The sequence below is a fragment of the Mustela nigripes genome, chromosome 15 (genome assembly GCF_022355385.1).
Source record: "Mustela nigripes isolate SB6536 chromosome 15, MUSNIG.SB6536, whole genome shotgun sequence".
In the NCBI taxonomy this organism is placed as follows: domain Eukaryota; kingdom Metazoa; phylum Chordata; class Mammalia; order Carnivora; family Mustelidae; genus Mustela; species Mustela nigripes.
In genome coordinates this window covers 8,928,720-8,952,236 of record NC_081571.1, presented here as the reverse complement: position 1 = coordinate 8,952,236, position 23,517 = coordinate 8,928,720, and the positions used below count along the sequence as shown (strand labels likewise).

The 23,517-nt window shown below is 34.1% G+C and overlaps 1 protein-coding gene across 3 annotated transcripts in view; it reads right to left on the bottom strand.

Moving 5' to 3' along the window:
- The window catches only part of CDK8 (cyclin dependent kinase 8), a 138,986-nt gene that overhangs the window by 38,950 nt on the left and 76,519 nt on the right, over nucleotides 1-23,517 (bottom strand). For 2 of the 3 annotated variants that reach the window (XM_059377728.1, XM_059377729.1), the window contains exons 3-4: nucleotides 16,292-16,402; nucleotides 11,700-11,840 (exon numbers count right to left, since the gene is read on the bottom strand). In XM_059377728.1, coding sequence (XP_059233711.1) covers nucleotides 11,700-11,840; nucleotides 16,292-16,402 — 252 coding nt within the window. Of the gene's footprint in view, nucleotides 1-11,699; nucleotides 11,841-16,291; nucleotides 16,403-23,517 lie in introns of those variants that run through there. The other variant, XM_059377731.1, reaches the window with a different exon arrangement.

Genomic DNA, 23,517 nt, shown 5'->3' with positions numbered 1-23,517 from the left:
GACAAGAATCCATTTATTCATTCAATAAAAATTTGTTGTGCAACCAATATGTGTTATTCTGGGTACTAATGATATAGCAGTAAAAGAAATGGATAAAGTTCCTGCCCTTAAGGTATATTTATATTCCTAGGGGAACCTGAAACTAAGTTGCAGTAAAATGTATTAAATGAACATTATTATGTGCCAATCACAGTCCTAATACTTTAAATGAAACTCAATCAAAAAGATAAAAATAGGGGCACCTGGGTGGCTCAGTGGGTTAAAGCCTATGCCTTCGGCTCAGTTCATGGTCCCAGGGTCCTGGGATCGAGCCCCACATCGGGCTCTCTGCTCAGCAGTGAGCCTGTCTCCCTGTCTCTGCCTGCTCATGGTCTCTTTCTCTCTGTCAAAATAAATAAATAAAATCTAAAAAAAGAAAAAAAAAGGATAAAAATAAAGGTTTGGCCTCATTTATAAATGAGGAAAGTGACACTTAGAGAAGTTAATCCTACCACAAGTTACGTAATTAAATGGTAGACCAAGATTCGAACAAATTTGAGGCCCACTACAATAGGGGCTTAATTTTTCAAGAAGCATAACCTAAGACCCCTTATTGGTCCTTACCACATGCAACCATTTCTTATTTTTTTTTCTTAATTATTCCTGTTGTTATTCTTCACTTCTTCCTACCTTTCAGCTACTTCTTTTTTTTTATTCTCAGATTGTCCTCTTCCTCCTTACCATAAAGACCCAGACAACATCTGATTTTACCAGTTGGTGTTAATCAGACAGAAAAATAAATAAATAAATAAATAAATAAATAAATAAATAAATAAATAAAAGAGAAGATCAGTCAAAAGAAGAAAGGGGCCAAAGAAGGAGTGTTATACCTTCTGAATTTTTGACTCTACCTTCTAAGGAATATATCTGTGAAATAACAAGTCTAGTACAGTAAGACAGAACACTAGTCATGGTTGGAAACATTGAATGATGCTGGGATGGTTATCTGCTGCACATATTATCAAGAATTACCACACCATGAAAGGGATGGGATTGGTCACTTCCAAGATGCCTTCCAACTTTATGGTCTATTAGTCTATGAAATTAAGGAAATAAAAAAATGGCCTTCATTTCAAATGGTACATGGTATTTATATAAACACATTTTTAAACTAATGATTAAAAAATTAGCAGTCTTTCTCCCATCATTTATGGTTTTATTAAACAGGCATCTTAAACAGCACTGACCTATAGTATGAGCCCTCTATAATTTGAAAAGACTAGAGAATTGAAACTAATCTCGCAAATTCAGACACCTATTATTTTTTAGAGAGATTATTTATTTAGAGAGAGAATGTGCACGTGCGAGCTGGGGGAAAGGACAGAGGGAGAGAATCTTCAAGCAGACTCCCTGCTAAGTCCAGAGCCTGCCACAGGGCTCAATCTCAGGACCCATGAGATCAAAGTCTGAGCCTTAAAACAAGAGTCTGTAAGCTTAACTGGCAACTCACACAGGCACTCCTCAGACATCTTAGTACGAGTTAGGAATCCTCACATTATATATCTACTTAAGAGTATTATATCTATGGCATGATATATGTCTGAAGGCAAATTATACATAAATTAAATAATAAAAACAGACCTTGGTGATTACAACAAAGTAATACTCTGAAGAAAAAGTAAAATCCCAGCTATATTGAGGGTTGGAAACTTTAATAAAGAAATATTTTTTCAATAGTTAATAACTATTACCAACTTAATATCTAATTGTACCTGAGGAAACTTTCATTTTTACTAAGTCTCAAAAAAAAAAAAAAAAAAAAAAACCACAACCCTATGTGTTGATTAGAATAGCATTTACAAGCATTTACACAAAATCTTGAGCTTTTATGTTGAAGTGACTTTGAAATATGGCTAAACTGCATATGTTTGTTTCTTTAGGAAGACTTACTTTTCCCTCCTATATGACCACTTCTCATTTGCTTTCATCTGGAAAAGACATATTGGAGTCAATCTGAAAAAAGATTTATTGAAAGATATATATTGCCACGGGAGCCAGTGACTTCAACAGGTTTAAAAGACAATTTTAGCTGAAATAAAACAAAACCTTATCTAATATATTCTACCTTTAAAGATTAAATTACTTTGACAAATCTTTAGAAGTCTGGAAAAAAATACAATACTTTAATACTCTAAGGCCTGACTCTACCATTAGAAAGTGACTGGAATATTAATTTTTATATGGTCTTTCAGAGTATAATTCAGGTAATTTTTTAGAAAAACCATTTCTCTGTATTTTGACTACAGATAGTGTATTTCTCCTTTCCTGATATAAAAATCTAAAGGCCAAAAGAGAAAAAGTGGGGACTCACCACTAACACTATATCCAGCAGTAATAACTTATATCAAATGCAGGCCGAGACCTGGGAAATTGTTGTCTTTAATATGATTGAAAAGCCCTTTAAACAAAACCTTCCCAAATCTGTCCTGTTTTTAGAAACACACTGCTCTAGATGGTAGTATTTTGTTTATAAAATTTTGTTTATAAAAATGGAAGCAGTTATATAAATGATAGAATGATGATCACATCAATTATGTCAAAAGTAGAGAAAATATATATCTGACTTAAAACTCTTGATAGTCATCTACTACGAAATTTTCAGGATCACTCAAAAGTATTGTCTACACTCTCTTTTTTTTTTTTTAAAGATTTTATTTATTTATTTGACAGAGAGAAATCACAAGTAGATGGAGAGGCAGGCAGAGAGAGAGAGAGAGGGAAGCAGGCTCCCTGCTGAGCAGAGAGCCCAATGCGGGACTTGATCCCAGGACCCTGAGATCATGACCTGAGCTGAAGGCAGCGGCTTAACCCACTGAGCCACCCAGGCGCCCCTATTGTCTACACTCTTTAAAAAAAATCTTGATGAGATTACTTAGGATAACCCTTCTTGATTGGTGAGAAATTTGACTAAAAATATTCTAGTACTGCACTGATAAATATCTGAAAAGATTCATTCAGAATCCAAGAAAAAGTAGCCTAAAAGCAATATGTAAACCAAATAACAATATTTTTATTACCAACTTGTAACCTGCCCATATGAACATGTATATTTGCAATTGTGTCGCTTAGTAAAATTAAATGGGCTACCTTTTCATTATTTACAAGTAACAGAACATGGTCCATTGGGTATATTCAATATTAATATCAAAATTAAGCAAAAGCAGCATTTGTCAATAAACCAAACAGACTGTTTACAAACAATCAAATATTTTCAAGGAAAATTGCCCAATTGGTCACTTAAGTAAACACACTTTAGAATAAGTATGATATTCATAATATTAATTAAAATGAATGCAAACCTCATTTAAGTTTGCCTTAATCAGCTATCACCAGTAAAACCCATGTTTTATCCTCAAGCCTAAATTTCATAGATGCAAGCTTAATACTACACAATTAAACAAACGAGAAAACTGGAATAAATATTTGGAGTTTCCAATAAATGAAGCAAATCTCAAGCAATAAGCATGATTAAACCCAACATTTCCCAAAACATTTTTCTTCCCAAAAGCTCTGGGTTTTTTGTTTGGTTGGTTTTTGGTTTTGGGGTTTTGTTTTGTTGTTCTTTAGATTTTATTTATTTATTTGAGAGAGGCCAGGAGCATGGTGAGGGTAAGAGTGGGAAGCAGACTCCCCGCTGAGCAGGGAGCCCAATGCAGGACTGGATCCCAGAATGCTGGGATCATGACCTGAGCCAAGGCAGAGCTTATAGAGCTTAACAGGGTGAGCCACACAGGCAGCCCTTTGTTTTTGTGAGATAACAGGCAGCGGTGGTGGGTAATAGGAGTGGGCAGAGGGAGAGGGAGAATCCTAAGCAGGCTGCAGACAGGCTCCATCTCAGGACCCTGAAATCATGATCAGAGCAGAAATCAAGAGTCATACCCTTAACCGACTGAGCCACCTACACACACCACACCCTAAAGTTCTGTTTTAAAGAAACATGCTTAACATGTTCCCCACATTCATGGAGCTAAAACACAGAGAAGGGGCAAAAAACAGAATGGAGGCTGCGAATGCAGGCTTCTTTCTTCCCAACTGTTCAATTATTTTGTTGTTTTTCCTGTTCCAGCATATGAGTAGTTTCAGGATTTTTTTTTTTTTTTTTTTTTTTAACAAAAAGAATTTACTGGCCTTCAGGTGCCTGGATGGCTCAGCCAGTGAAGCGTCTACCTTTGGCTGGGGTAGTGATCTCCTGCTCTTGCTTGCTCATGCCCACTCTCTCTCAAATAAGTAAATTAAATCTTAAAAAAAACAACCAAAAAAAAAAGGAATTTACTGGCCCTTTAAAAAAAAAAAGATTTTTATTTATTTATTTAACAGAGATCACAGGTAGACAGAGAGGCAAGCAGAGAGAGAGGAGGAAGCAGGCTCCCTGCTGAGCAGAGAGCCCGATGTGGGACTCGATCCCAGGACCCTGGGATCATGACCTGAGCTGAAGGCAGAGGCTTTAACCCACTAAGCCACCCAGGTGCCCCCTGGCCCTTCTTTTTAGACAGACAGAAAGGTATGGACATATTTTCTTTTTCCTTTTTTTTTTTTTAACAGCATCATCTTTAACAACATAAAAACACCCTAAGCCACACTGAATACCATGTGTGAACTTTAGTAACAGCCTAACTATACATTTTCCTCAGTTTCTAGTCTAGATAGAATACTTTTTACTGATTATATCAATAATATATGTTAACTGCAAACTATTCGGACAATTTAGAAGTTATTAAAGGAAGAAAGTGAAAATTGCCAAGAATTCTCCCACCCATAAATAAACCCTACTTAGAAAAATGTATTCCCTAAAGGCAGCTATTATTCAAAATGATTTAAACATCACTGTCAAGAAGTTTGTGTAAAACATTTAAGTACTTACAATTTGGGACCAAGTATTTTCTAAAGATTTGAGTAAGTTTTTTCTTATCTTCCTAACTGTATCAAATACCTTTCAAGAAATAGTAAAGTGCAGTGGCTTTCAAACTTTTCTGAAGACTACTCACAGGAAGAAAATAATTTAATATTAAATGACAAAATTCACATATAAACATATATAAGTGAAACAAGTAACTGCCCTTAATACATAATGTACTGATGTTTTTAATTGTTTCGTTAAAAAAATAAAAAATAAAAAGGCTGGTTGTATTGTCTGCTCTCTTAATTCACTTAAGGCTTACAACCAGCAATTTAAAAATCACTGACCTAGAAGAAAAATTTTTACATTTAGTGATCCAGCTGTTTTACCATTCTCCAAGTAACCAGAATCAAGTCATTTAACCTCTTTGCCTCTCAGTTTTTTTCACTTATTAGTGACAGAATTCAAGAGACAATAAAACAAACCTTAAAACAAACCGTATCACCATGAGCAAATATTAGTATTGGTAAGCAAAACCAATAAACCAGGCAATCTTTCACTCAAATAAAGAGAATCAGACCCAGAATACCCCCATAATTCATCATGCTACCATCAATACATGATAAAATGCCTTGATAAAGAAGGCCCTCTGAAATTGAGTTTCAGTGCTTGGCTCACTCAGAGATTTTGATCTTATTCGATGGTTGCTAGGAAACCAACCCATCCTTCACTAAGGACAGCTGAAGCCCCACCAAATGATTCCAAGTTACTGGAGATAATTATAATTAACTGCAGGGCAACAGCACTATCAGATTTTTTTAAGTCAGATTAAAGCTTTGAAATGGCTTAAGCCTCTTTTAAATATGTATATAGAGTAGCCCACTGAACTATTTCTCACATGATACACTTCTCACAGTAGCACATCTCTACTGGCATAGCCCTAAAGGAAATCTCTGTAGAGATTTATTTTCTAAGAAATTTTACTGTAGCATAAAAAACAGTTTTGAATTAGTTTCAGGCAAGAGTAATTACAGCTGATAGATGCAATACTCCAACAAAACAAACTTCATATATAGCCTTGTAATTCAGCTTGAATTAAAAAAAAAAAGCTATGGTGAAAAGTTACAGTATCTCTCACTTAATATTACACTCCACTTAGTGCAACATTATGTGTCTGGTAGTTCCAAGTTAAATACCTCTATGATAAAACCATTAAACTAATAATTAAAATGAACTTTATCAGTTTTTTTCAAAAAAAAAAAGTGGAACACATTAATGACCACATGAGAACTTATTATATACTTAACAAAAATTAATGGTACATTGGCCAATCATAGTAACTACTTTCCTATGTTCCTTAGCAAATGTGTTGAAAGCCCAAGTCGTTAATATTTAGAGTCTGATTTAAGTGTTAATCATTTCTGTGGTCTTATATGGCTGGATGAGCATTTTCAGCCAAAAGCATAAAATTCAACCAACACTGAATGCACTAAAAAACTAAAAGTGAATAAATATTAGCTAGAAATTAAAGTATTTACATCGTGACTAGTAATGAACTGCTCACTTATGGTAAAACAGTGAAATATGAGAGTTTCAAGTTCAGAATAGCTGCTATGTTCAGAAGGTAGGTACTGCTGCCTTATCTACAATTAAAGTATAATTCGCACAAAAGGGACTTTTAAGATGTGTTTGAAAAAAGTAAGGGACTTATGATGGAGATTTTCTTATGTTAAGATTAAAGGAAAACATTGGAAAAAATATATTACATCAAAACATGAAAAAATAGGTGAAACAGGTTTCACTGTGGTGCATAAACAATGAATTTTGGAACACTGAAAAAAATTTTAATTAAAAAAAAAAAGAAATTAACAGATCAATACCATTGGCTGAATGGTCTTTGGACTGACAGATAAGAGTCTAGTTCTTTTAGGTAGAAAGAGGGAGGCCACTGGAATGAACTAAAAAAATAGTATTAAGAGATATTTTGCACTGCTCCACTGCAGTAAACCATAGCAGAGCTAAGAGGGCAGGTCAAAAGAAGAAATGTAACAGAGTAGTAGTAGGAGAAACATCAGGTAGCAGAAACAACCTATGGAGAATCACCTTGGAAGCCACTTTGTTTCTGTTACAAATGAGCTAGTTTATTCATTCAACAAATATAAGTAGTATTGTATACTCTGTGTATTTTGCTAGGCACTGGGAGGGATAAAAATAGAAATTAAGCCAGTCTTTGTCCTCAGGAACTTATAATCAAATAAAGAACTTATTACCAAAACTAGTTTAAGTGCCCTTGATAGTTCAAAGTAGCTGCTATAGGACTTTAGATGTACACATTCTCACTTCCACTCACTTCCAGTGATGGGGGGGGGGGGCTGTTTTGCTGAGGTAGTAGGAACAGAGCTTCAGAGGATGAAAAGAATTTTAAACACCACAGATGAAGAGAAGAAAGGATTCAGGTAGGCAGGGCAACCTTTGAGTTAGCTGGAAGTAGCTATACAGAGTGAGAAGAAGGAAAAAAAATTAAAAAAAAAGATTGTAACTAGCTTTCACTTCAATTCACAAATACCGGCATGCAGAGATTTTTAAATTTTAATCTACTCATGGACTTCTTCTCATTTAAAACAAACAAACAGATAACAGCCTGAATTTGAAATTTATTTTCAACTGCACAAAAAAACCAATTCTAAAATTAGAAGGTTATATACCAAAAATATTCATTTTTACTGAAAGAGGGCAGATAAGAGAATTAACTGGCCGGGTGGCTGGTGTCCTAAAATGGTCATAGTAGAGGCACTAGTAGTGACAGCTTCTCATGGCCTTGCCAAAGTGCTTTACTCAGTCAAAGAGGACTACCATTTCAGAAGAAAGACTTCAGACACCATTGCCAAATCAAACTTTGGCTTCTACACAAAAAGTATCAAATGTGATTTTGGTGCTTATTATCTCTTTATTTGTGCTCAGAAAAACCACCAAACTCAACCCAATCAGAATAATAAGACTTCAAACCTTTCCTTATTTTGAGTCATTTAAATAGTATCTTTATTTGAAGTTTTCATTAAGATTTAGTAGCAGGTAAAATATCTTAATATTCCTTAGCCCAACACTCCTATTTTATATAAGGAGATAATTGGTGGTTAAAAAAATATGGTTCCACATTGTTTCAACTTTGTGCCTCTGTTTACTCGTTCGTATAGGATGGTTATTTTTTGCGTCAGCTTGGCTGGGTCATGGTGCCCACATACTTGGTCAAACATTTTTCTGAATGTTTCTGTGAAGGCATTTTTTTATGAGATTAATATTTAAATTTGTAGACTTTGAGAAAAGCAGCTCACTCTCCATAACATTGATGGGCCTTATTCAATCAGTTGAAGACATTAATAGAACAGAGACTGATCTCCCCTGAACAAGAGGAAACTCTGACAGCATACTGCCATGGACTTAACGGCAACTCTTCCTTTTAGTCTCCAGCCTTCTCGCCTATCTTGCACTTTCTGGACTTACCAAGCCTCCACAATTTGCCCGAGGGAACTCCTTAAAATAAACTTTTCTCTCTCTTTCTCTTTCTGTGTGTATATATATATGTGTGTGTGTGTGTGTGTGTGTGTGTGTACACACACACTGTTTCTCTGGAGAATCCTAACCAAGGAAAGAAGGAATTTATCTCTACTTACAGCAAACAGATTAAGCGTAAAAGCAAACCAACTTATACATACATATTTTAATGTTCTAAAACTAAAAAAATTTGGCTTAGATCATAAATTATACCACAAAAATAAATATTGCATGTGTTTTCTTTCAGGCCCATTCTTCTTAAAACAGCCACACACACATGCATTTATTACCAACTTCAGTACAACCAGAGTTTCAGAATTATTAAATCTCTATTTCCCACCATGGATGATAACCCCAGTTACAGATCTGCTACTATGTGAAAGTTAACAGTGACAAATTAATCTTTACTAAATAGGATTATTAATTGTTAAAGTTCAGCTTCATGTATCAAAGAACTTCGTAACTCTATCACCTCAAATCAGTAGGTCTATTAATAATGAAGACAATTTCTTAAGCAAAAGCTTCAGTAACATTCTGGGGCATTATTAAAATGATGTTTTTAGGGAGTCTGTGCCTATTATCCATCTTAGTATGATGTTTTTCTTGGCAAGTTAGCAACTCAACCAACTAGTTCAATTCGTAAATTAGAAATCTATATAGGTCTTCTAAGGTCAATATATATTGCCACATTTCATCTAAACCTGAATGAAAAGAAGCAAGGAATGAAATGAACTATTAATTATATTTATTCTTACAGGGTAAATATCTCACCTGCAAATAATAACAAAGAGTTTAAAAAGACATACAGCTTCTGAAAAACATCTTGAAAGTAAATACTTTTTTACATTGGAGATTCATATATTAAAAAAAGTAGCATTCATGTATGAATTTCTAATGTAACTATAGTTGAACATCATGACCTCAAAACTCCAAAATCTATTTTTCAGTTAGCAGAAGGTGGGTACATTTAAAAACAAAACAACAAAACAAAACTCGATAACGAGTATTTCTTTAAAAATTGGGAACAAATTCAAGTGGTAAGCACCTGACCCAGTAAGATCCAGACTGGGGGCAGAGGTGACCACTTTAATGACACAATGGTTCAGTGCGCCCTTGTGGGCCTGCGATGCACAGAAGAGTTAGGTGTAAGGAGTCACACACAGATGATACAGGAACTCTCACTCCAAATGGAGAAATCAAAAAGGAAGCATGACACAAATAATATATTACAGTTTAGAAAATATTTTGGATAAACTGACTACTAAACAGATAACAGTGGCATATAAAGGGGGTAGAGGAGTGGGAGTGGTTTGCTCTGTGTACAGGGATATTTTATCACTGATATTGTTCACAACTGCCAGCATATGGTGACAATACACTGAAAATAACTACTTTTCATCTGTTTCATTATTATTTTTAAATCATCTCCAGAGAGTGTGTCCCTCTCTTACTGCAATCTAGAATGCACTGCTTCCCCTGGCCCCCACCTCTTGGCACACCACTAATAGACAGAGTACTTTGAAATGACATGTCCTACACCATCCCTGGGTCAAAGAGAACTCATTTAGGCTGCACCAATAGAAAGAGCTATCCCAAAAGAGAAATTTTTAAAAATTAAACTTTATAATTATCTTCATTACTATAGTTAATATTACTGTAAGTGGTTTAAGTATATTATACATTAACAATTTAAGTACTGGTTTGTTTATCTGTATTCATCTAATAAACATATTTTAATGATGAAAAATAACTTACTATGAAAAGAAAATGTTGTGTCATCTCAGCATAATTAGGGGAAAATGCCCTTTTGCCAGATTTTATTCTTTTAGAGATCATAAAGAAAGGTCAGTAGCTCAAAAGTAGTAATTTTTCCCTAAGTTGACTCCATCCATAAAGGTTGAAAAAATAAATTTTTTTTTTAAATTTGTTTGACAAAGAGAGAAAGAGAGCATGCGCACATGCACAAGCAGGCAGAATAGCAGAGAGAGGGGGAGGGAGAAGTAGTCTCCCTGCTGAACAGGGAACCTGATGTGGAGTTCAATCCCCGGACCCTGAGATTATGACCTTAGTCAAAGGCAGACACTTAATGACTGAGCCATCCAGAAGCCCCTCATTTTCAGATTCATAAAGAGTCAATGGATTTGTCCTACTTCTGTTACATATATCAACTATGAATTTTCCAGTAGTATTAAAAATAAAGAAGTTCTTTCAACCAAATTTCTGATGTTATTGGTCCCAGTCTAAATGCTTTCTAGGTATGAGAACTACAGATAAAATAAATACCATTAAACATATTGAAAGGAGATTTATTGAAGACAGAAGAAAGAACCAGAAATTATGACACTGGAAGGAACTGAATACACAGCAGCTTGGAAAGAATATGTACAAGGGGCAGATCAGCTCTGCCTCAAAGTCTACAGGGTTTTTTCCAATGTAACACATGTAACTAGAGACCAAATCACCAGTTCCAGCATTGTGTTTATAATTGTTTGGAATGAAGGCATTGTTATAAATTTTACTGTAGTTATCACCTTTACAAAGAAAAGAACAAGAAAAGCACAATATAATTATGCAATAAGGGGAATTTGAGATTTAAATTTACATCCATGAAGATTAATGAACAATGCACAATTTAATGAACATCTTTATCCTAGATGGGTTTTAAAAAGGCATAAATTATTCTGTCATGTAAAATAAAAATAAGTAAGCCAATTTCTGAAGCTTCCAAATTCTTAAAAATTCAATGTATCTTAACATGGCAAGGTTTCTTTTGTTTTTGTTTCTGTTTTCATGGCAAGGCTTCTGAATAAGTTACTCGATTACAATTAATAAATGTGCTACTAATATAGTGAGGCTTAAAAAAATCAGCAGATTGAATTAATATCTCCTCTTCTAATATGTAACTTAGTATATAATAAGCTCCAAAAATTTCATTTCCAAGTTATTCATAAATATATCAATTTCTAGAGTTTGCCTAGCACCTAATAATCAAGCAAGCCAATACTTCATTTACAGTCTTAAAAGCAAACAAAAGCTTAGGAAAATAAATGTGCCCTCTTTCATTTCTTCAGTAAGTGTCGGCCAGGGAATGTCCGAGAAGTAGGATGTATCATATAAACAGCACAACACTAGACTATATTATGAGACTATAGCACCCTCACTCCCTCTGTAAGGTTTGGAGGTCAATGCAGCACTAATATCTAGAGACAACTAGAAAATCATCCAACTATAAAGGCATCTTTCTAGCTTAGACCTAACTACATCAACTTACCAAATCCCTGTGCAACACCCAGTTAGCATGCAGGTAGTGAATCCCATCTAGGATCTGATATAATAGTGACTTCACCATTCCCCGAGGTAACTGAACTGGCTTCTTGTTTGCTTTAGAAGCTCTGTGAAACTTGATTATATGCTGAAAGAAAGAAAAATATCACCAGAAGCTTAAAAAAGAAAAGAGGGAAAGATAATTTGATGTATAATATATTCCTGCCAGAAAAAGAAACACTCAGGGATTCCCAAAGATACTGAAAATATAACCTTAGATTCTGCTGGGTAACATAAATTAAAATTTAGAGCTAAAGTTTCATTTCCTAAGCATATAATCATGTCTCAGAAAATAAATGACTGCAACAGAGAAGCAGAGAATAATGTGATTTTATTTTGAAAGCATAATTAAAAATTATTTTCAGAGTATACTCAATCCCTGTTTACCTGGTGGAAATTTTCAAGAACAGAATCTTTTTTATCTGTAGTGATTAAATGAAAAGAAAGAAAAAACAGAACAACTGGGTTGGCTGACACAGCATAGATGTGGTACCTATTTATAATACATGAGTTATAAACAAAGCAAACAGGAAAATTATTTCAGTAAAATACACAGAAGCATAAAGAAATAACATGTAAATGACCAGTTCAGACTGAAAAATATTTAGAAACATGAAAGATTCAGATGAGAAAAAAAACAGCCTGTACTAACCATTGAAAGTTTTCCAGAAATAGTATCAGTGGACATCTGGTAAAACACAATACCATTTTATAAACAGAAAAATCACTTAAAAATTAAGATACCCCAACAGAAACAAGATCCAATGTTTCAAACTCTCTTGACAGGTTTCTTCATTTTAATTAAAGCACATTTAAACTGTACGAACACCTATAATTCAGCTGAAGTCAATTCTGCTGTATGTAAAACATAGGTATATGCCTGGCACCTCATGTGAACATGAACAGACTCTTGAGCAGTAATTCTGAGTGAATATTAAGCATATTCTTGAAATTAATAAACATAATTAAGAGTGACTTATTTTATATTAGAGGTCAACATTTTTGCTTCCTATTTTCTGATGATATAAGAAGTGGAACATTGATAAGAAATAACTAGTAACTAATGATTGAAGGAGTTTTATTTTCCAAAGAAAAAATATATAGCAAAGACTACCTGGTGGGAAGATAAAATATATCAGTTGACATGCATATAGTATGATTCATCTATACTTTAACAGCAGCATTACACAATTTTAATTTTCTTCTCAGTTATTTTTCCAAAGTATTTAAAAACAGTCAAATAAAATAGAGCTACAACTCAATAATCTAGAATGTTCTGTCACCTATCCCAAGAAATGGTGTGACAATAAAGTCTGTTCACCTTAATAAGGGCTAGTGGTTCTCTGGAGCTTAATAAAAATATATTAAAATATATATTTTTAAAAATTAAAATTTTCCAGAGTAAGAATAATATGTAGGGGAGGTTAAAAAAATGATGCCATAGGCATTTCTTCAGTTAACACTTTCATTAAGTTTTAACAAAATACATTTTTTTAAACTAATATTTTATAACTACAAAAAACTACACTGGGGAAATCTCTTACCTTCATTTTTATTTCAAGGCTATATAATAAATATGTGGTGTTATTATCATGAAATTTCACCAACATCTGAGGGATTTTTTTTTTTTAATGACTTTTTTTACTGGGGCTGTTTTGTTACACTCTGCCACCTTACCCCAGCTAATTCATTTCAATATTCCAATTAAAATAAGAAAATAAAATGGATAAAGGAGGTTTTAGTAAAGTGAATTATTTGATTTTTATTAAAATGAACATTAAAAGTACTTACTTGACTTCAATGAATATTATTAAGATGACAACAAAGCCAATGATGACCATATACACACATCTGGCAACAGTGCAGCATAATTTGTAAAAGTATAATTATTTATACCTACATATAAAATTAGATATCACATACTAGCCTGCTAGGAATTATATTGAATATAATACTATCTCTTATGTTCAATTATTATAAATCACATTTTATTACAAATCATATTTATAAAACAGACTAGAAATTTCTCATAAATTTGGGTCATATAATTTGATTTCATGTTAGCCTTGAATATGAGTATTCAATTCAATACTGGCCACCCTAATTTAACAAATTTTTATTAACAGAATCCCACTTTGATTTGATTAGATTTATTTTAAAAGAAGAGAAGCTACAACAACAAAAATATTTACAACCAGCATTGACTTTGGACAATAGTTTCATAAAACAGAAAATTTGGTGTCTATTTTCAGTTCAAAAGCAATTCCTTCCAGATAACATAAAAACAATTTGAATCAAACTGCATTTACTCATGGGAAACAGGAATCTACAGAGCAAAAATATTTCTTATAAATCTGAAACTATATGAAACCCATGTAAGTTTCAATTTCTGAAATCTGTTAAGCTAAAATTATGCAAATGAGGCTAGTTCTAGAAATTAGCAGAAGAGTTTAAAACTAATGTACTATTTTTAGAAGGCAAACTTATTTTTGAGCAATTTTACTAGAATTTGTACTAGTTTTATTTCAAAATTTTGTATTTATATTTAGAATCTACAGCTGAATGAAAAATATAAATTTTAAAGATATTTAAAATTGAGCCAGAAGATTATGATCCCTTGCATAGCAGTATCAGTGGTCCCGGTTTACTATGGTTCAACTTGTGATTTTTGACTTTATGACGGAGTAAAAGCAATAAGCATTCAGCAGAAACCATACTTGGAATTCTGAAATTTGATCACTTCCCAGGCTGGTGACATGCAGTATAATACTCGTTTGTGACTCCAGGCAAGGGCAGCTACTATACCCAGTCAGTAAGGGTAAACAACCCATACATTTATAACCATTCCATACTCATACAACCATTCTGTTTTTCATTTTCAGTACAGTATTCAATTACTAACATGAGATATTCAACACTTTATGATAAAATAGGCTTGGTGTTAGATGATTTTGTCCAATTGGAGGTTGATAATAAGCATTCTCAGCACGTTTAAGGTAGGCTAGGCTATGCTGTGATGTTCCATAGGTCAGTCAGGTATATTAAATGTATTTCTGACTTAATGAGATTCTCAGTTTGTGATGGGTGTACTAGAATGTAACCCCATGTCAGTCAAGGAAGATCTGTATATATGTTTTCTCTGGCATTTACTTCAATAAATGTACAACCAATATATAAATATAAATATAGAACAGTATACAAAACACAGTGAAATACTTAAAGATCTTATTAAATTACTTATTAAATACTAGAAAAAATACAGATCACAGAAATGAAGTACTTATTAACTTAATGTAATATTGAGTTTTTGTTCACTCGCTTTATTTTCTAAACTGTAGTCTGTGTTAACATTTTCTTTACACAAGACTGATCAGGATATAAGTTTTGTGAGTATATTTCAAAATTATTTTGGCTATCCTGCTATTTTCTTTAGATACATAGATAAACTCTTATCCCCAAGATGGCATTTCAGACTTCCAAAGAACATAAAGGAGTAAATTTTATAGTTACCCAAAACTTCTGTAAATACCAATTTTAAAAACTATCTAGTGAGTAAATGCCAAATACTGAGTTAGCTGTTTGTAAATCAGCTATTTTGCTAAGATAAATTTAAATTCTCAGTTTAATAATAATTTTTATCAATATAACATCATTTTTGTCATTGTATTAGCTAACCTAATAAAACTAATCTAAGAGATTGTAATTACTTGACTTTGAGAATCTTCAAGGATTTAATTAGGAGCTCTCTTCCACAAAGAATTCTTCCTATACAAGAACATGCCCAATTCAAGTAAGTACAACACTGAACTTCTGCTGATGGAAATAAGAAATGCATTAGAACATGGAGTATTAAATATGAAAAATATTCAATAAATGATTAATAGTATGTTACATTTGTATAGTACACTTAGTTTATCAAGTTTTTCAAATATAAAATTGCTCTTCAGAAAAATCCTGTAAAAAAGTAGGAAAAGTACCACATTTCACAAATGGGTTTGGGGGAACTGCAACTTCAGAGCCATTAAGAGACTTGCTTAATGTCATATGACAAAAAACAAATAGACAAAATGTTATATGACAAAAAACAGACAAAAACCATTAAGTCTCAGTCTAGTCTTCCAAATATAACATATTTATCCTCCTATATAAGGATAACACTTTCTCATTTTATATTCCTTTATAGAGTAAAAGGAAACATGCTGCTTTTAAAATTCTATAACAAAATAGCTATTACAGTTACTTTTTAAAATTTTATCAAAAATCTACAGCTAGGAAATAATACTAAATAACTCTTATTCTTATACTCTTCAGATTGTACTATTTTTCTGTAGCATGTTACAAAGTTTACACTGATAAGATCAAAATGTAGTAATACAAAGCAAAATACCCTAGACTTGGTAATCCATCAATCATATTCTATGAGGTTACTTTTCTTTTTAAAATGTAAATCTCAAATTAAGATAAATTAAAATTGCTTCTAGTCACTCTTAATCCCTGACTGAAACCAATGGCTCGATGTCTACCAGCAATTCACCTTACCCAGAGGTCATGTTCAGCGTAGTCAAACAGAAGCCATACTTTCCTATCAGCATGAGACAGAAAAACCTTTTGAAGAGAGATGACATTTGGATGCTTAAGCTCTCGAAGTAACTGCAAAACAAGGAAGAGCAATTAAAAATCTTTGCCATGAAAATAATGTTAAGTAAATCATACATTTGTAATGCACAGAAATACAAACCCAATGGTAATCAATCCTAAAAATCTAGTAAGTACCCACACTATTTTGGAAGTGTCCAGATATATGCTTCAGTAACAAATGCAGAAAAACTCTGGAGAAAAGATACTGAGAAGATATAACTGAGTAAATCTATTTTGTTGTTATTGTTTAGTTGGTTTTTACTTTTGTTTTGGTTTTTAATTGTGATAAAATATACATTAAAATCACCGTTTAACAATTTTAAGTGTACAATTCAATAGCTTTTAAAAAACTAACTGCAACATTAGATAATATAACATTTGTCAATATCAAATATCAGATGAAAATTAAAATCTGTAATTCTGTGAGATATAGCATCTATTTTTTTAGGCACTAAATTATGTAGTTGATTAAGATTTTATAAACATTTAATAAAATAAAGAACTTATACAGACAGAGGCATCTAAGCAGAACACATTTTTATGGCTTAACCTTTCTCATTTCCTAGAAGGACATTCTATTTAAAATCTTTTATTGCCTTATTTCATTCTCATGTATTAACCAAAGTGGGCCTAATAATCCATCAGTTAAAAACTATTCCTACTCTGCCAAGAAAAAAAAAAAAAGGAACAACAGCAGTAACATTGTCAAGAAAAAATTTCTCATGAAGCCTGATACTATGTCTTTATCAGTTAAAACCAAGTTACACAGTGCCTTCCAAATGTTTTCCAAATACATGACAGCCATGTGAGAAAGTCAAGGTTTTAGAACTTATGACTTTAGTACCTTTTATAAGAACACTGCTACCAAAACAAGAATTAATATAAATGCAATGTTAACAATATATTAGGGACTCTGAAATGAATTCAGCCAAGGAAAGACTATGAATGGACTATCTATTAAATACTCATTTATATTAATCATTATTCTCTGGAAAGTGATAATTACTTTATTCAGGAGGAAGATTAAATTCAAGTTATAGATTTCTGCTTTTAGAATATAATTCCAAACTTACGAGACTTCAGAGATTATACACAAAGCTTTAGAAACCTAAAGGTCAGTATCTAAGATTAACCATTTCCTAATTAATAAAGAAGGCAAAGAATCTGATAGGGAAAGTCTAGACTTCGGGATTACCCAGGATCATCCAGCTGGCTCCAGAGCTAAACCCAGTGCTAAGTTCATCTTAGTTCTGGGTCAGTGTTTTCTCCATTACCTCATGATTGGAACACACTTCTCAGGCACTATTTCAAATCCTTTCTGGAAACTGTCATGGTAGAAATTATAACAGACTCCAAAGCTCTGGCAAAAGTTCTTTCCAATTATTAGAAACCTACATATAAAGCTATTCTTAGTATCTCCTCAATTTCACCTCCAAGATAAGACTTAGCTCCTATACTGGAAAAAAAAAAGAAACCCAAAAAACAAAACCAGCAGCACCCATTTTATTAAGTTCTTCGTAAGTGCCAAGTATGGTGCAAAACATATGACATGCATTATGTCACTGAATCATGAATTACCCTATGAAATATTTACATTACTTCTAATTTCATAAATGAGGAAATAGTGGTTTGAGGGGATTAAATAATTTGCTCATGATCACAGTGCTAGGTAGTGGTTTAAATCAGGATTTTAATGCTTTTAAAATTAATTAATTGGCTTTTAAAGTACAAAGTCAGCACTCTAAGGTCTAATACCAACACTTTTTTTTTTAAAGATTTTATTTATTTGACAGAGAGAGAGAGAGCACAAGCAGGCACAGAGGCAGGCAGGGGGAGAGTGAGAAGCAGGCTCTCAGCTGAGCTGGGAGACCGATGCAGGGCTAAATCCCGCAACCATAGTCATGACCTGAGCCGAAGGCAGAGACTGAGCCACCCAGGTGCCCCAAATATCAACACTTTCTAAGACCTAATACACTGGGGGACTATTTCTCCTTACATTCCAGAGGCACAGGTATTTTAAGTATATACTAGGTTGTGAACTGGCCAATGGCAGCTACATGTTTTGCTCACGATTGCTACCTTCTAGCACCCTGTCCAGGCACCTGGTAGGCACTCATTAAGTTTTTGGTGAATAATGAATTTGTGAATAAACAATATATACAAATTAAAAGGCATCATACAACACACCCTTTGCTTCTGATCTGTGGACTAAGATCACTGCTTTTATCATAAAACCTTATTCCACTTCTTCAAAAAAATCTACGTCTTAAAAAAGCTAGTCCTCTTCTATTTTTAAACCATCCAGCTGACTAGTCAGACAACAAATCTTCCAGGGTAATGATTTAATAATATATTAACAGTAAGAACTATCATTATTATAAGTAATTATAATCATAACTAAATAATTAAGTGTTATGGACTGAATCTCCCCAAATTCTTGCTGAAGCCCTAACCCCCGGTGCCTCAGAATGTGATTGTATTTGAAAACAAGGCCTTTATAGAGGCAACTGAGCTAAAATAAGGTCAGTAGGGTGGCCCTGATCCAATCTGAATGGTGACTTTCTAAGAGGAGGAGGTTAGGACACACAGAGAGACACTGGGGCAGCTTGTACAGATAGACAGCCACTGAAGAGGCCACAAGAGGGTGGTTGTCTGCAAACTCAGGAGAAGCTGCAGAAGAAACCAACTCTGCAGACTCTGAGAAAGTAAGTTTCTGTTGTTTAAGTCACCCAGTTCATAGTATTTTGTTCTGGCAGCCTTGGCAAACTAATACAGTAAATAATTACTATTACTAAGTAAAACACTCTAATATTGGGTGTTTGGGGGAGATTTATCAGGAGATGGGTCAGTATGGGGTTAGAGATGGAAACTGAGTTTCAGTGGGGAATTACGTCTAAGTCAATATTTTTATTGAAGTACTTCAAAAAAATCAGGGAGCTGGGCTCTATTTGGCAGGACTACCATTAAGCAAATGCCTCCTTCACACCAGCCACTGTGGAGATGCACTAGGTCCTGGCATATAAAATGTGCTAAGACTTGCTGAAGTCTTCGAGTGGGAAACAAATGCAAGTAAGCACATAATCCTAATGCTGTGGCTGCAGCAGTGGTAACTGATGATTTATTGAGAGTAGCTAATATTTACCTAGAGTTTATCGGGCCCAAAGAAGTATGCTGAGTTCCTCACAATAAACCCCATGAGACACTATTATCATTTTACAAATGAGAAAACGAGAACACAAGGAAATCAAGTAACTTGCCTTGAGTCCTAAAAGCTGGTAAGTGGTAAAGCTAGGTAAAGCACGGTAATCTGGCCAGGACGTTAAGTGCTACAGGCAGTACTTTGAGTCTGGTACTCTGACGCTGTGGAAACATCCCAAAGTTCTCCTAGCTGATGAAAAGCACTTCAGCATTTCATCACTACACAGAGGCAGCCCATAGCATGTAGATACCTTTTTTTTTTTTGGTCTTTCTGAGGATTTTATGTTAAAAAAAAAAATTTAAAGAAAAGGTTTGAATAAATTTAAGCAATGGTTTCTATCACAGAAATCACCTAAATTCTTTTAATTCTACTGGGAATAAAATCTTAATTTCTGTACTAAGAGTACTACTAAAAATACAAATGTCTTAATACATCATTCTTATCAACTTAATTCATTCCAGTTGTACCATACAATATCATACTTAATTTCAACCCTTAAAGTACAAATAAATAAAAAATAAATTAATAACATTTAAAACTGTATCTTGTCAATAAATAGCACCTAGACCAGTGAGAAAATAGGATATAAAACTTCTGATATTCTCAAAATAACACTGATTTCTAATATTAAAATGTTACAACATGGCAAAAATAATAAATTCTACATTTATGCCATGGGTGTAATGATAGATAAGTTGAAATTACTATAACAGTATACAGAATAATATTTCAAAATTATTTCAATTATTTTGTTAAAGTTGTGGAAGCTTTCTTCAATCAAATTCTTGCGAATTGTTAAGAATAAAACCAAAAACAAACCCTGAGATGCCTAGATTAAAACAGATGTGAACTTTAAAAGTAGAGTCTGCAGTTTTACTTCTGCTCCCCTCGCTACCTCATTCCAGCTACAAGGCTGCCTCTTGGAATACTGATCGTCCACTGAAGCACAGTTTAAAAACCACTAAGCTTAAGGGATTCTACCTAGCAAGAAATTCTGGAAATACAAAACAAACCACAAACAATACAATGAGGATGAAGACATGCAATGCTCTTAACTTTAGGAGAAGTGCTTGGAGTTCTCCCCACCGCCCTTTACAAGTACTTACTGAACAAAGACTGTGTCACACCTAGCACACGCTGGTGAAGAAATATATTATAGTGTAGTGAAAACAGAACCCAACAAAAAGCAGCGCCTTATAATTTATTATAAGTGCTATGAAAGAAAACAAACTGGGGGCAGACTGTAAGAGAACAGAGGAGATGCCTGGTGAGTAAAAAGGACTTCTCAGAGGAAGACTTAACGAGGGAAGAGGACTGATAAGATGTACCAAGAGACGGTATACTTTTTTCTTTTGGATTTTTTATTATAGAATTTTTTAAACGTAAATGAAATAGAATAGTAAGGGGTGCCTGGGTGGCTTAGTGGGTTAAAGCCTCTGCCTTCGGCTCTGGTCGTGATCCCAGGGTTTTGGGATTGAGCCACTGCCCCGCATCAGGCTCTCTGCTCAGCGGGGAGCCTGCTTCCTCCTTTCTCTCTCTCTGCCTGTCTTTCTACTTGTGATCTCTGTCAACTAAATAAATAAAATCTTAAAAAAAAATAGAGTAGTAAAACAGACCCCTGTGTATCATTATCCACTCTCAGCCTATCTCATTTTATCAACATTCGTACCCCATCCTCCCACCTTAGCCTGGATTATTTTGAAATAAATCTGACATGATTTCACCTGTAAATATTTCAGTATATGTCTCTAAAATATAGGATCTCTTTGCTCTGACCACATGGAAATAAATTAGCAATCAGCAATAAATTATCCCAAAAGACTCACATGTTTAAAAAAATTTTATTAAGTTTTCTAATTATAATTCCAGCATAGTTAACATACAGCGTTATATTAGTTTCAGGTGTAAAATCCGTGATTCAACAATTCTATGCTACTCAGTGCTCCTCATGGTAGTAAGTGTACTCTTTAATCCCCACCCCCTATTTCATCCACCTCCCACCCACTCCCCTCTAGTAATAGGTTGTTCTCTATAGTTAAAGAGTCTGTTTCTTGGTTTGACTCTTTCCCGTTTTGCTTGTTTTGTTTAATTCTATATAGTAACATAATATGGTATTTGTCTTTCTCTAACTGACTTACTTCACTTAGTATTATATTCTCTAGCTCCATCCATATTGTTGCAAATGGCAAGATTCCATTCTTTTTTTATGGCTGAATATTTTTGTGTGCGTATGTGTGCACATGCGTGTGCGCGCGCACACACACACCCACACACAATTTTCTCTATTCATTCATCTATCAGTGGACACTTGGGCTGCTTCCATAATTTGGATATCAAAAGTTATATTGCAATAAACAGAGGGGTGCATGTATCCCTGTGAATTTCTGTGGTAAATATCCAGTTGTGTGATTACTGAACTGTAGAGTAGTTCTGTTTCGGACTTTTTGAGAAAAATCCATACTGTTTTCCACAGTAGCTGCACCAGTTTGTATTCTCACCAAGAGTGCTCCAGGGTTCCTTTTTCTCCACAAGCTCACCAACAGTTGTTATTTCTTGTGTTTTTTATTTTAGCCATTCTGACAGGTATAAGTGTAGTTTGGATTTCCATTTCCTATGATGAGTGATGTTGGGCATTTTTTTGTGTCTATTGGCTATCTGGATGTCTTCTTTGGAAAAATGTTCATATTTTCTGTGCATTTTTTAATTGGGTTATTTGTTTTTTGGGTGTTTAGCTGTATCAGTTCTTGATATATTTTGGATACTAGCACTGCATCAGATATGTGATTTTCAAATACCTTTTTCTGTTAAGTAGATTGTCTTTTTAATTTTAACTCTTTCTTTTGCCGTGCAAAAACTTTTTATTTTGATGTTGTCCCAAAAGATTACTTTGGATTTCATATTTCTTGCTTCAGGAGACAGATCTGGAAAAATGCTTCTATAGCCGATGACAGAGAAATTACTGCCTGTACTCTCTTCAAGGATTTTTATGGTTTCAGATCTCACATAAGGTCTTTAATTCATTTTGAGTTTATTGTGAAAGAAAGTGGTCCAGTTTCATTCTTTTGCATGTCCAGTTTAGCTTCCAGTTTCCCCAACACCATTTGCTGAAGAGACTTTTTTCAATTGTATATTTATTCCTCCTTTGTAAAAAATTAACTGACCATATAATTATGGATTCATTTCTGGGTTTTCTGTTCCATTCCATACATGTTTAAAAATTAACTATATATATATATATATAGTTATATACATATAACTATATATATATACACACACACACACACACACACACACACATTTTTTTTTAAAGATTTTATTTATTTACTTGACAGACAGAGATCACAGGCAGGCAGAGAGGGGGAAGCAGACTCCCCGGCGAGCAGAGAGCCTGATGCGAGGCTCGATCCCAGGACCCTGAGATCACGACCTGAGCCGAAGGCAGAGGCTTTAACCCACTGAGCCACCCAGGCGCCCCAACTATATATATGTTTTAAATTTTAATTAATTTATTTGAGAGAGTGTGAGAGACAGAGAGTGCGTTGTGATAAGAGGAGCAGAGGAAGAGGGACAAGCAGAATCCAGGATGAGCATGGAACCCAATGCAGGGCTCAATCTCACAACCCTGAGATCATGACCTTAGGCCAAATCAAGAGTCAGACACTTAGCCAACTGAGCCACCCAGGCACCCTAACCCACTGAGCCACCCAGGCGCCCCAACTATATATATGTTTTAAATTTTAATTAATTTATTTGAGAGAGTGTGAGAGACAGAGAGTGCGTTGTGATAAGAGGAGCAGAGGAAGAGGGACAAGCAGAATCCAGGATGAGCATGGAACCCAATGCAGGGCTCAATCTCACAACCCTGAGATCATGACCTTAGGCCAAATCAAGAGTCAGACACTTAGCCAACTGAGCCACCCAGGCACCC